The sequence below is a fragment of the Cercospora kikuchii genome (genome assembly GCF_019650295.1).
Source record: "Cercospora kikuchii DNA, contig_00003, whole genome shotgun sequence".
NCBI classification, from domain to species: Eukaryota; Fungi; Ascomycota; class Dothideomycetes; order Mycosphaerellales; family Mycosphaerellaceae; genus Cercospora; species Cercospora kikuchii.
In genome coordinates this window covers 585,966-598,259 of record NW_025408584.1, presented here as the reverse complement: position 1 = coordinate 598,259, position 12,294 = coordinate 585,966, and the positions used below count along the sequence as shown (strand labels likewise).

At 52.2% G+C, this 12,294-nt stretch overlaps 4 protein-coding genes across 4 annotated transcripts; 1 reads left to right on the top strand and 3 right to left on the bottom strand.

Moving 5' to 3' along the window:
* Positions 1-330: 330 nt before the first annotated feature.
* On the bottom strand, positions 331-5,028 carry CKM354_000461500 (uncharacterized protein; the record flags this gene model as incomplete). Its single annotated transcript, XM_044799859.1, has 1 exon — positions 331-5,028. The coding sequence occupies one exon, from the start codon at positions 5,026-5,028 to the stop codon at positions 331-333; it is 4,698 nt and encodes a 1,565-aa protein (XP_044655794.1).
* Positions 5,029-5,501: 473 nt separating this feature from the next.
* Positions 5,502-6,682, top strand: CKM354_000461400 (uncharacterized protein; the record flags this gene model as incomplete). Its single annotated transcript, XM_044799858.1, has 2 exons — positions 5,502-5,629; positions 5,737-6,682. 2 exons carry the CDS (start codon positions 5,502-5,504, stop codon positions 6,680-6,682), a joined length of 1,074 nt encoding a protein of 357 aa, XP_044655793.1.
* Positions 6,683-6,799: 117 nt separating this feature from the next.
* Positions 6,800-7,497, bottom strand: CKM354_000461300 (uncharacterized protein; the record flags this gene model as incomplete). Its single annotated transcript, XM_044799857.1, has 2 exons — positions 6,800-7,228; positions 7,288-7,497. 2 exons carry the CDS (start codon positions 7,495-7,497, stop codon positions 6,800-6,802), a joined length of 639 nt encoding a protein of 212 aa, XP_044655792.1.
* A 1,490-nt stretch (positions 7,498-8,987) lies between these two features.
* On the bottom strand, positions 8,988-10,905 carry CKM354_000461200 (uncharacterized protein; the record flags this gene model as incomplete). The annotated part of the gene is made up of 5 exons (XM_044799856.1): positions 8,988-9,029; positions 9,110-10,276; positions 10,338-10,438; positions 10,506-10,646; positions 10,788-10,905. 5 exons carry the CDS (start codon positions 10,903-10,905, stop codon positions 8,988-8,990), a joined length of 1,569 nt encoding a protein of 522 aa, XP_044655791.1.
* Between the last annotated feature and the right edge of the window lie 1,389 nt (positions 10,906-12,294).

The following is a 12,294-nucleotide window of genomic DNA, read 5'->3' as shown; positions in this document are numbered from 1 at the left end:
AAAAGAAAAGACCCTTTGACACGTCGTGCCCCTCTGTACCATGCTGCATCCACAGCTTTGTTTGTATAGATGTACAGTAGCACAAAACGTTCATCGAACGTTATACAATTTTGAGAGCAGTCAGCAGCGACAGCCACAAGCGTACTGCTGAACAAAGAAACTACAAATTATCAAAGCTTACTCCAAGCAATGCCTTCCCTTGCCGCCATGGTGTATCATCATCCCTCATAAGCACAACAACGTGCCAAAAGCAAATCAAAAAGAAGACCTGGGGAATCATTCGCTCAAATGCAGAACCCACCCACATAGGGTAGGCGATAGCTACGTCGTTCATTCCTTCAGCTGCGCCCGCAAGCCCACGTTCTCCCTCTTCAGCCGACTCGTCTCTCGTCGTAATTTCACTGCTTCTTCACTGACTTCTTTCAGCTTCTTCTTGAGCTCCTCGACCCCATCACCCCCTCGCACAGCCTTCAGAACTCTGGCGAGCTCGTCATTGAACCGCGAGTACAACGCCTCATTCTCGCCATTCGCTTCGCGATACAGCTCATCGAGTTTCTTGCACTTCGTCTCCGAAACGCTCAACGAAGACGTGAGATCGTGCTGGATGGTGTTGATACGATGGTTCAGCTCATCAAACTGCTTCGGTACGGCGCCTTCGAGTTTGAGAACACGTTGCACGAGATCCATGTTTGAGGTACCCTGCGAGAAGGAACCCCGACCCGCGGCCACGGTACGGCTGCGGTTGGCTGGCGTACGGCTTGATGGAGTGCTGGTCAGCTCATCGCCAATCTTACTTAGCTCGTCTTGCAAAGAGGTCTGAGCTGCTGCGATGGCTGACTGCTCGTTCTGGAGACGTTCTCTAAGCTTTTGAGGCGATTGCATGCGAAGCTTGCGAGGAGAGGTGGTGGCTGCAGGCACGTCGATAGTCGTGCTGCGTGCGCGACCAGTCTTCTCAGCTTTGGGCGATGGTTTCTTCACGATATTGCCAGCTCCTGGTCGCTCTGAAAGCCCGGCGCGACCTGGTGTTTGAGGCCGCGTCTTTGCTGGCGATGAAGCTCTTGGTACAAGACTGGGAATATTCGAAGTCGGGCGAGCAGTGATGATCAGCTCCTCGGGGCGGTCACCACTAGTTTTTGGCCGCTCAAGGTCTGTGCCGTCGGTTTTGGATCGACCAAGTTGTGGACGCGGCAGCTGTGGCGGTTCGCCAGACAGTATCTTGCTTGGGCCGGGCGAAAGGTCTCGTCGAAATGAGGCGGGCAGGCGCGAACGTGGCGACTTGAGAGATGGGCTGCCAAATCTTTGAGTGCCATCGCGTGAGGACGGAGCGGATGGAGTAGAGGGCACGGGGGAAGTCGGCAGCTGCTTCTCGTCCAACGTCTTCTGCGTAATTGGTGTTCTTCGTGGAGTGATAGGCGACAAAGGCTCCCGATCCCGCTTTGGCGAGAGCTCCTTGAGATCAGAGAGCGAACTACGCCGCTTCTTTCGAGGAGGACCAGTCGGGATGAAGCTTGGATGCTCGCCTATCGTAGACAGGCCGATGTTGTGGCTACTAGGCGTTCGCTGCAAATTTGGTAATTCGTTCACTGATGCATTGGAGACCTTGGCGCTGTCTTGTGAAGGCGGTCTATAGCCAAGACTGGCAGCATCAGTGTCGATTGAGCGCGACCGACCAAAAGAGCCTTTCGAGATACTATTTGCAGGGCTCTGATCGACTCGTGTGCTCTTGCTCAGTGTGCGCCACACCGACGAGACTTTGGACTCCTGCTCGGACTTGCTATTCTCCCGACTCAGCGTGCCAAAGCCGAATTTGCGACGGAGTGAAGAGGTGTTGCTTGTCATGGAAGCCGAGTTGTGTGAGCGGGTCCTCTTGTGTGAGTTGAAAGATCCGGAGTCCTTGTAGCTTTGCACAAAGCTGGTATCGACCGATTCGCCAAAGTATGTGTCTGTGTCATCCACAAACCGATCAATGAGAGCAATATAGTCGTGGGGATTGCCGTCAGTAACCAGAAGCTCGGCGAAGCATGCAGTCAAAGCACCCCTGTCGCCGTCATTGCCAGTCCCGTCAAGCAGATCGGCCAAAAGCTTGAGGATTGATTTGAAAGCACGCTGATTTTGAGGTGCGAGCCTGGCCATACATGACTTGAAGTAGTCATCAAACTCGCTTGGAAATGCCGTCTCGGCTTTGGCTTGGATGTCCTGGAAGACAGAGAATGGCATGACCTGACCGATGCGCTCTCTCCAGGCCTGATTGAGGAACCTCTCGAACGCAGCAAACAGTACATCGAGTGGCGCTTGGGCAGCAAGCACCATCATGTTCGGATCATCGAGAAGTCCGCCATAGAGCTCGTCGACCGAGGCCTCGTCTGCCACGTGTCGAAGCTTGAGATTTTTGCCAACGATGTTGCCCTTGCGAGCTTGTATCGCCAGCACGTAGGCCGAGAGTGTATCTTCAATCTTCTTCAGTTGAGAGGCGGCCATATCGCTAGGAGGTGAGAATGGTGAGAAAAGTGGTTGGCCGTCCTTTGATGATGGTCTGCCTTCGCGGCTGCCCGGCTTGTGCGATGAAGCATTGCTGGGCAGCCGTGGAATGCTCGTCAATGAGCCCATACCAGGCATTGGTTTCTGCAGAAGTGTTGGTGGCTCGCCTCCAGGACCAACATTTGACAGGAAGCTCGACAGCAGTTTCCTGGGCGATCTGGGCCGATGTGCTCGTTCCCGAGGCGCAAGTTGCACTTGCCTCAGCTCGCCGTCCTGCGCAGAGGTCTGGAGTAGAAGTGACTGCAAAATGTCTAGGTTGCGTAAAAGCAGACAAGCCGCCATCGATGGCTGTTCCATTGCAAAGCGGACACTGGATGCCGCGGCAATCTTCCGACGCAGAGCTGGAACCAGATCAGGCGTATCGACATGTTCGCGACCAATGCTGCCTCCTGCTGAATCCACAGTGAGTCGCCAGTCTCCATCTCGGTGAGGAGCCAGATTGACAACAACCTGAATGCCATCTTGGCCGGGTTGCACTTGCGCAGAATGCCTTTCGGGATCAACCACAACGCGTACCGCCGCCTTTGTATTCCGCATGCTGACATACTCGGTCTTTGAGTCCTCAAAAATAGCAGCCAGAAGCCCAAGAGTGTCCGTTGCTGGCTCGGTTGCGCGAATTTCCCATAGCGTTGATTCACGTTCTGCTTCTGAGAAGTGATGTTCGATCCTCGCTTTTGCAGTCTCCTCAATCAGTCTTGCAGCTCTGCCATCGTATGAGTTCTCTAGTCTGAGAATCTGGCACGAATCCAGAATGGGTTCCTGAGGTGCCAGTGCACCCATACCCAGCTGGAAAAATGTCATCAGTTGCAACGCATGACCGTCATGACTCTCGGTCAACTGTAAAGCATCGAGCTGCAACCTTCGCACAAAGTGAAGGTCTCCGATCCCATCTGTCAGACTTTCCACGGACTTGCTGGGCATCGGTCCGCTCTCAATTTCAGTGAGCAGTGATCGAGCAGAAGCCTTTGAGCCAGGAGACTTTTCGACTATGATGATTCCGTCCGTGAACAGAAGCATGATGCCGGCCGCACCGTCGCAGTTGACGAAGCCGTAAGGCGGCATTAGCTCAATGAAGTCAACAGCCGTGACTAGACGACCAGTAATGTTGATGTCTAGCGGCCAGCCTAAAGTCCGCGAGCGAAGACGGTCAACCATCGCAGTAGCCTCTGTGCCCTCATTCTCGGCGCAAATGTCCGTAATCATGTCGCGGGCGCGAAGTAATGTCTTCAGGGCCGGGTGCTTGATCGGCAAACTCTTCGCTATACAGTCAATGTAAAGATTGTAGCGTGGCAGGCGTTGAACGGGCTCAATGAGCAAGGAAGTCAGCTTCTGCTCGCCAATCTCTTGCAAGGCAAGCGCGAGGGAATCGCCAGTACGCAGAATAGTCCGCAATGTGAACGAAGCCTGTGCATGACTCCCAAGATACTCCTTGTACGAGTCGGAAAACTTTGGGAACCACTCGCAAAGACATTGCGCAAACTGTTCCAGACCTTGAGAGTCGCCCTCGACGTGGTCCGTGGCTGATGCTTCGTCGAGCGAATTATCGATATCCTCGTTGGCTGCCGAATCTGTTCCGTCCACGACACTCCGCAGCGCCTCGAGAAAAGCCGAATTCAGCTCATGTATTGTTGGAAGTGCGGGTGAGAACACATCCGCCAATGTCTGCTGATGGCGAGCTTTGAGATCCGCACCAATATTGCTCGTCAGGTCCTGGAGCTGCTCCAAACGATTCACATAACTCTCTTCAGTAGTGACCAGCTCGGCCAACTGCTTGCGGGCGTTCTCTTTGGCCGACTTCAAGAAAGAATTACTCCTGCCAATCGCGTTCGCTCTCGAAGGTGCTCGCTTGACTCTAGACGTCGGCAGGAAGGCGACCTCGCCAAAAGTCGCAATAAGGTCTGCATATCGCCCATACTGTCGTTGCAGCAATTCGTGATCGGTGAGATCTTCAGAGCCAGCTGAATCAGGTCTCTCTTGGATCGTTCCTGGTGGTAGGACCACATCCACATCCAGCCACGAGATTCGCTGCTCGCAAAAGGCGTCGAGCAGCTCTCCAATTACTGCGTTCACATTCTCGATTCTCGTCATCCGTGTTGCAAGAATGGCAATATGGTCATCCCCAAACAATGCGCCAGGCGAAGGTGCCTTGACCTGTGCTGTCCATGTCTTCTTCACATTATCGCCCAATTCGGAAAAGTATTTCTTCAGACCAAAAGCTAGACCGCGACAAACTTCGTCCCCTTGCTCTTCCCGCGGCAGGTTGATGACAGCCGAATAGAATGGCGAGTTCGGCGAAACTGATAGCCGCGCATATGAGCCCAGACCGGCCGGAGTGAAGATGTGTACCTGAATGCGCGAACTTGTTGCGCCAATGGTGGCAGCGGGCCCATGGAAGACCAACACGGGCGAGTTGCCGAGCAATGGATCTGTGGTGTGGAATAGCGACAGCTCCCCTGACAGGGCAGGCGGTGCCGCGATGACTGTGGCCATGATCAGGCGGCCCTCATGCGCGTAATTATGCTCGGAGTGGGCACTGCTGGCGGAGAAGTGCTGGGGGAGTACTGTCGATATCGGGGTGGGCTAAGTCGTCATGTCGTCGCGTCGTGAGGTGGTCGTGATGTAGTCGTAGACTGGAGGTCGCGTTGGGCGGACCCGGCGAGGGAGATGTCGCGCGTCGAAAGTAAACAGTGGCTCAAGGCAAGGATGGGCCTTGTGCTGCAGCTAGCGATAGACCGACTCCCGTCCCAAACAACTCTCAGCTGCAGCAGGCGCATTGGGGAGAGCCACTTTCTGGTGGAAGGAAGGATGCCTGGAGTGTATTGCGCATCTCAAGAACCCTGATCCTTATCTCGCGTAACAACGCGTCTCCACACGCAGCAAACACCTCGATTCGACGCGATTTGTTGTTCGTTTCCTGTACCTGCATCCACCTCCCACCACGAGACGCACGACATCGACCCCCCATGGCGACGCAAAATCCAATGTCGGGTGTGCCTATCACCATCCAGCCCGAGAGCGACATGCAGCGAGTCCGACTTCTCGAGCTGCCCGCTGAACTTCTAGCCCAAGTCACTTCCGAGAACCCGCCTAAGTTCGCCTCACCCGCATCCACCTGATGATGCTATCTGATGCTGCTATACATAGCAAAACATGTCAACAGGCCCCTCACCACAACACATACTGACGCCCATGTCTCAGATTGTACATCAAATCCAAGCAAGTCCTGCCCGGCAGCAATGCGAAAGAAGCACACTCTGTTCTCTGCACACCGGACACGACATATCAAATTCGCCAAGTCAGCACGTCCAACAGTGTCTATCTAATCCAGCCCCACGATCTATCAGATCCTGATCCCGGTCCCGTTGGAGGGGTGCCCAGAGTTGGAGTCGAAGCTGTGGCCAAGTGCGATACGAGTATCGAGCTACTGCCAACTTCTGCCACATCGGCGGCTCCGTATATCCAAGCTGCGCTACCAATCTATGCGTCCACGGGTAACTATGGCACTGTCGACGGCGGAGGGTACGCCACCAAGCACGACTTGTTTTCGCATATTCCGCTGAGTGATGCTGAGTGCGAGGCTGGATGGCGACAACTGGCATGCTTTGAGTCAACAGATCCACCCGGTTGCTTCGTTCCCAGCGCAAAGGTCAAGGCTGAAGTGTGGCAGTCAGCGATGACCGCAGCTGTGGCAGATGGCTTCGATGTCTGTTCTCCATTTCCCGAGAACGATATTCCTGCTTATGCTATCGACCTGCCTGGCGACTGGCCGCGGGACATCGTGATCGGTGTTTTCGCGAGTGTCTCTAGTTCAACACCTGGAGGACATCTTGCTGTCGATGAAGAAAAGGCCGTCCGCTTCGCAGGTGTCACATTATTGCAAGCCAAGTCAGAAGGCAGAGCGATCGAAGCCACAGGTTTCTTGAAGACCTGGCGAGATGCGGTGCCCGAGGCATGGCGCAGCAAATGCGAGACTGCAACACTGCAAGGCTATTACAGCATCGAAGACCACGCCAAATCGATAAGATACGTCGACACCACGGCCAATGTTAAAAATGCAGTCGAAGCCTCAGCGAAAGAAGCCAAGTCGCTCGGAGCCAAAAGGAAGTGGCACGAGAAGTTCAAAGCTTCGAAAAAGACAGCCTGATTCTGTCATTGTCACAATGCGACTTGGCGACCATGCTCCAGATTTGAATCTGTGTCCCGGCTCCAGTCCGGTCCTGTACTCCCATGCCGACTCGCATCCTCAAATGTCGCCACCCTCCTACATTGGCATTCTTCTCATCTCCTGCACACTCCAATACTTCCTCATATTCTCCGCTCCCAATTCCCTGACCTCATCCTCCAGGTGCGCCCACAGAACCTGTCCAAACCCATCCATGACTACCTTCAGCTCCTTCAACTGAAACTCTCTCGAGCCCTCTTTCACTTCCTGCACCCACTCTTCCAACGCCTCGACTCCATCATGTATTCCCTGATGCTGCTTCAACGCATGTTCTTTCGGATTGAAGAATTTCATCTTCTTCGCGAGCACCGGGAAGATGTGCTGTTCTTCTATCGTGTGGTGGATGGTGAGGTGGTGGCAGAACTGGCCGATGAGAGCGAGGAACTGGCGGATCGAGAGGCCCGATGGTCGTGTGTTGGAGACGCAAGCGGAGTACAACGTATTCCAGGTTTGGCGGAAGTTGTTGTGCTGGAGGATGAATGTCAGTTTTGGTCGCGCAAGAAGAACGTGGACGGAACCAAACTCACAAACATATCCATATGCTCGGCCATGGAATTGTATATTCTGAATTCTTGCGGGCTCAACTTTGGTAGCTGCTGCTCTTTGCTTTCTGCTTTCTGTTCTGCAGAGGGCTCTGCTGCGTCGCTGGGCTGGGACGCCTTCGGTACGCCTGCTTCTTCTATTTTCTCGAAGGCTTGTTCTGGACAAGATGTCGCTGGTATCGTAGAAGACTCCATTCTCGACAACGCGCCGCGACGGAACTGGAAGGCTCTCTGCTGCTGCTTCTCAAGTAGCTGACAACCAAAACTTCTCAAATTACGAATTGAAGAAGAAGCAGTAACGATAGGAAATACTTTCCCGAGCATACCTCTTTTCTACCCCGCCTACAAGGCACAGAAGACATCTCGTCTGTGTAGCAGCTGCTTCGGCGAAAAAAAAGATGCAGCTGCAGACAAATGACAAAGCTTGGAATTTAGCCTGCTTTTGCTGACCAAAACAATGCACCTCGGCAGTTCGGTTTCGCAGTTTCGGATTTTCGGCGAACATGGATTCGGAGCTGAAGCCGGCTGGCAGCAGTTGCCAAGGAGGGATGGCAACTTTGGCTTCACTTTCATGATGAAGTAGGTATGTATCACCATCCGAGCTATGGCGAGAACAGACTTAGCGACTTACTGCAGTACAAAGTAGTCTGTACCTGACAGTCTCGCAGAAGTCGTCCGGCAAAAACAGACCAGAGTCAAGAGGAAGCAAAAGAAGCAAAGTAACATGTTCCACTTTCCCAGAGTTCTAGCATCTCTCTTGCTCTCTACCCAACTAAACTACGTTCTTTTACAGCCACTCCAATAATCTCAAGCCTGCGCTGCCGATGGGGCCTAAGAAGGATGTCTACAGAGACAACATCTGTCACCTCAGCTCACATACACAAGTGAAAATCGACCGACCTTAGCGTCGGCGACACTCGAATCTTGCCAAAAGTCAACCACCCTGGGGGACTTGCTCAGCTGTTTCCCAAAAATTGAAATTCATCAAGGGCCTTTTCTACGACATCGATTGTAGATCTGGCATGTGTTGGGTCCCGGTGGATCATTCGGTTGTGCGTTGGCGTCTGCTCCACGACGTTGAATGTCAACGAGGACATCGTTGGCTTCTGGACTTCTAATATAAATAGCCTTTGGTGCTGAGCTGCTTTCTATGTTAGAGCCTGCGCTCTTTTGCAAAGAGCTGTCTTGGATCAGCGGTCTTACAGCACAATTGGAGCACTTTGTGACAATGCTAAGAAGAGGAGTATCGTGGCTAATGAGGAGGACTTCATACTGATGTAAAACCTTGCTTGGATTGGGAGACTGAAACCACATTGATATCGTCAGGAGACTGGATCCAGGGGAGACATATCTGGACTTTATTTCTATGATTCTGCATCACGACACTGGACGCGTGGACCAACTACGGAGAAATAATGATGTTCGACCTAAAGGAAATTGATGGATCGAAGTTCAAAGACTACCATCTCTGCTGATCATCGGCCAGCCAGGACCCTGTTGGCCGTACGATGACTACAGAAGTCATGACTGTTACCATTTTCAGTGATGTCTGGATTCCGAGCGGGAGGCTAAACTTTGGAACCTGAGAAGAATTCTGTATTCGGCATCAGCAGAGCGCAGCGACCACGACTTGATCGAATGCTTCGATAATCTTCAGCTGTCTGTTATTGAATCCTTCATCTTGGTCATTCAGTCAACAGCACGTTTGGAGTAACAGTATAATCGTCCTAGTGGCACAATCAGCTATCTTCCTTGGACGGGACTGCAGCGCAAGACCCATCTGAAGATCAGTTGCGATCAAACCCACATCAAAAGAATTCTCCTTCAACTTCATCCGCAGAAAAGCCTTACTGTTCACCAAAGGCGAGAAGATAAACTGCTCGAGACGTTCAATTTCCTCCGTCCTTGGTCGTTTCGCAAGAGTGTGCCGGATCTGCGCTCGAATCACAGACCACGCTTGCCCGAGAGGATAGATCTGCAACCTCCGGATGAGATGTTGAAAATGGCCGTGGATGAGAGAGTGCTGCAAGACTTTCCATCCTTCTTGCTCATTTTCATTCAGAACCCAGCTTCCGGGTAGAGCACTCGTGATCTGGTAGCCTCTTTGGCGAAGTTTTGGCGCGTTGACTTGTATTGCATCCAGATCGCGGACCACGAAGCCAGCGATTGTCGGCTGAGCAGCGGTCGTATCTACTCGTACGAGAATATTTTGAGCATGCGCTTCGAGACAGATGCCACTGTCTATGGCAGGCAGAAGAATTGCATCACAGAGTTTCGAAGCGTAGTCTGACAACCATTGCAGTTTCTCCCCAATTGTACGAAGATCGAAAAGCAAAGCTGCATGACACTCTGTTGCATCGTATGGCTTCTCAGCAATTGCGGCGGCAATGATCAGTTTCTGGCCCAGAGCTATCGCACGGGCTTCGTGATTTTCGCGAAGGACACACGATATGTACTTCGCTTCGTGTTCGAAGTCGCTCTGAGCGCCGGTCACGGTTGCGACTTCTTTGCACAGCCATAAGTCTTCTGGTAGCAGATCTTCAAGGACATTTGAGAGCTCTGGGTTGAGGCAAGCAGACCAAGGTGTAATTGTGCGCAAGACTGAGGTGATTGTGAAAGCCAATGACATCTTCATGTCGTATCGAAAGTCAACTTTGTTTCCAAACGAGATGGTGCGTATTGAGGCTTGAGCATCTGTGACGATAGCATTTTCGATGAGCACTCTTGTGGACTTGTGGTACTCCTTGATGACCGGAAGCTGTCTTGCCAGGCACGGCAGTGCAATTTCATGGGCGAATATTGGCGGGAGCTGGAAACATTGCAATAGCGGAGCCATGAGATTACGGAATGGGCCTGTGACTCTGACAGACGAGCTGTCAACTGCGATGATCGACAGCTGCGGCTTTAGTAGCGACGGCAGATCGCAGCTACGCAACTCTTCGAGCGGAGGCTGCGCGATGCAGGCACGATGCATCTACAGGTAAGCACGTCAGAAATCCCTTCACCCCCTTCACCGATGATTCGTACATGCTTACAGGATGAGAGGGATGTCCTGTTATCAAAGACTGTTCCCATTGTATTGAGGTGCTGTTCAGGTCCGGTCGATCTTGGCTGGCGTAGAACTCGAACCATACAGCTGCGACAGTCAGCTTCGAGTGAGAATAAGTGAATTAATCGAAGGACCATTAAAGACGCCCACTGGCCTTGATTCAGTGCAGCATTCCTCAGTTGAACAGCTGTCGACTTTACCCCAGACTCCCATTCTTTCGCCAGTGGATCTAACAATGCTTCAATAACATCCTCAAGCGAAGCACAATCGTCTTGGGTGCCGTCAAAGCGCAAGACTGGCGCGCGAAAATCAGCAGGATGCCAAAGATGTCTGTCCTCGACAAGTTGCAGCAGCTCTTAAAAAGCGAAAGAGATCCAGATTTGAGGCTTGTCTGTGTCGTTATATTTCTTGCTTCTGATCAAGGCACCAGTGCTACCACCGTCTATCTTTGAACGGACGGCGACAGATGCACATGCTAGGCCTTCGTTGAGGGAACATGATACGAGCCGCGAGATTGTCTCGAATTCAGCAAGTTGCGTCAGAGTGGTATGCATCTTTTCGAGTTCGTCAAGCAGAGAGAACAAGGTACGTGTGCCGATGGACTCTGAGTGCTGAGACGCGAAACTCTTGCCTGGAGAACGGAGAATGAAGGATTCGTCTTCAGCTCTTGCGTCTAGCAGTAACTATGGAAAGGATGGTCGTACAATATTACGACATTCTGCATGTCGGAACCAACAGTGCAGGCACTTGATTTGGTTCGGGAAGGGAACAGACGCAGTTGATGCGCAGCGGGTGTCACACGACCTGCGATAAGTCCACAGATATGACCATATTAGGCAAGTACAGTGTGGACCTTAAAGAAAAGCTCTTTAGCTGCGAAGCTGAAGATGGTGGCAGAGATGGCGGTGGCGAAGGCACGCCTATAGCATTGTTGATGCCGAAGCGACACGAAGCGGAAATTGTATGGTGTTTACAGGATCCGAAACCGGTAAAATGGCAGAGGAAGTTTGCGTTTAAGTTCTTGCAGGATCACGAGTGTGTGCCTGGGATTCATGCCTCTAGTCGTTCCCCCTTAACCCATCTGCGCTTGGTCTCAAGGTGGAGCTTGTTTGTTCTTGTTGTTCTTGTCGCCACGACATCCGGCGTAGGGCTTACACGGGTCAGGTTTATTGTTGTTGGGACTCTCGCAGTTGCTGCCCGTGCAAAAAGGCTGGCGGCCGGCATCTGGCTGGCGTGTTTCCAAACCTCTGGCAGAGGCTTCCTGCTCTGGCGTCGAGCTGGTTTAGAGTTGTCAGTGTTGCGTGTGCCACGTTGGGCCACATTGCTCCTTCTGACCTACAAGGTAGGAGCACACTGAGAAACAGTGGCGACCAGGAGCACAATAAGATGGTGGAGTTTCATGATGCCGGATGGAAGAATATTTGAATAGTGTTCTGTGGAGGGTTGCGGGATTGTGTGTTATTCCGACTTTCAGATGACAGCCCCCCAAAAAGAAGTGCGTGCTGAGTATGTTGATATGTATATGTGCAACGACCTCGATTCAGCCGCGCTGGAAGTATCAGGGCTTACTTTCACAAATTGTACTACCGCATAGCGTACATCAAATTTCGGCGAAGCCTGTTGCGTGGCTTTATCAGGTTTACCGCAACGGGGGTCAGTCGGCCAGTGCTACCCTCTTGAAAAGACCAAAGATTGGTGAAAGGAAGCTAGCTAAGTCCGAAGTGCTCCCTCGGGCTCTCTCATACTTACAAACTCTCTCGCTTTCCGAGAGCTTTGTCCTGCGAAAGACCCCTACATCAACGAATGACTAAGAAATAGGTGACAAAATCGAAGTAATGTGAACTCTTTTGGCCATCGAAAAACGGAATTGATCACCTAAAGGCTTGAGGTGCCGAGATCACTCGCGAACAGAATAAGCAATTCCCCACCAACGTCGCAGGCAA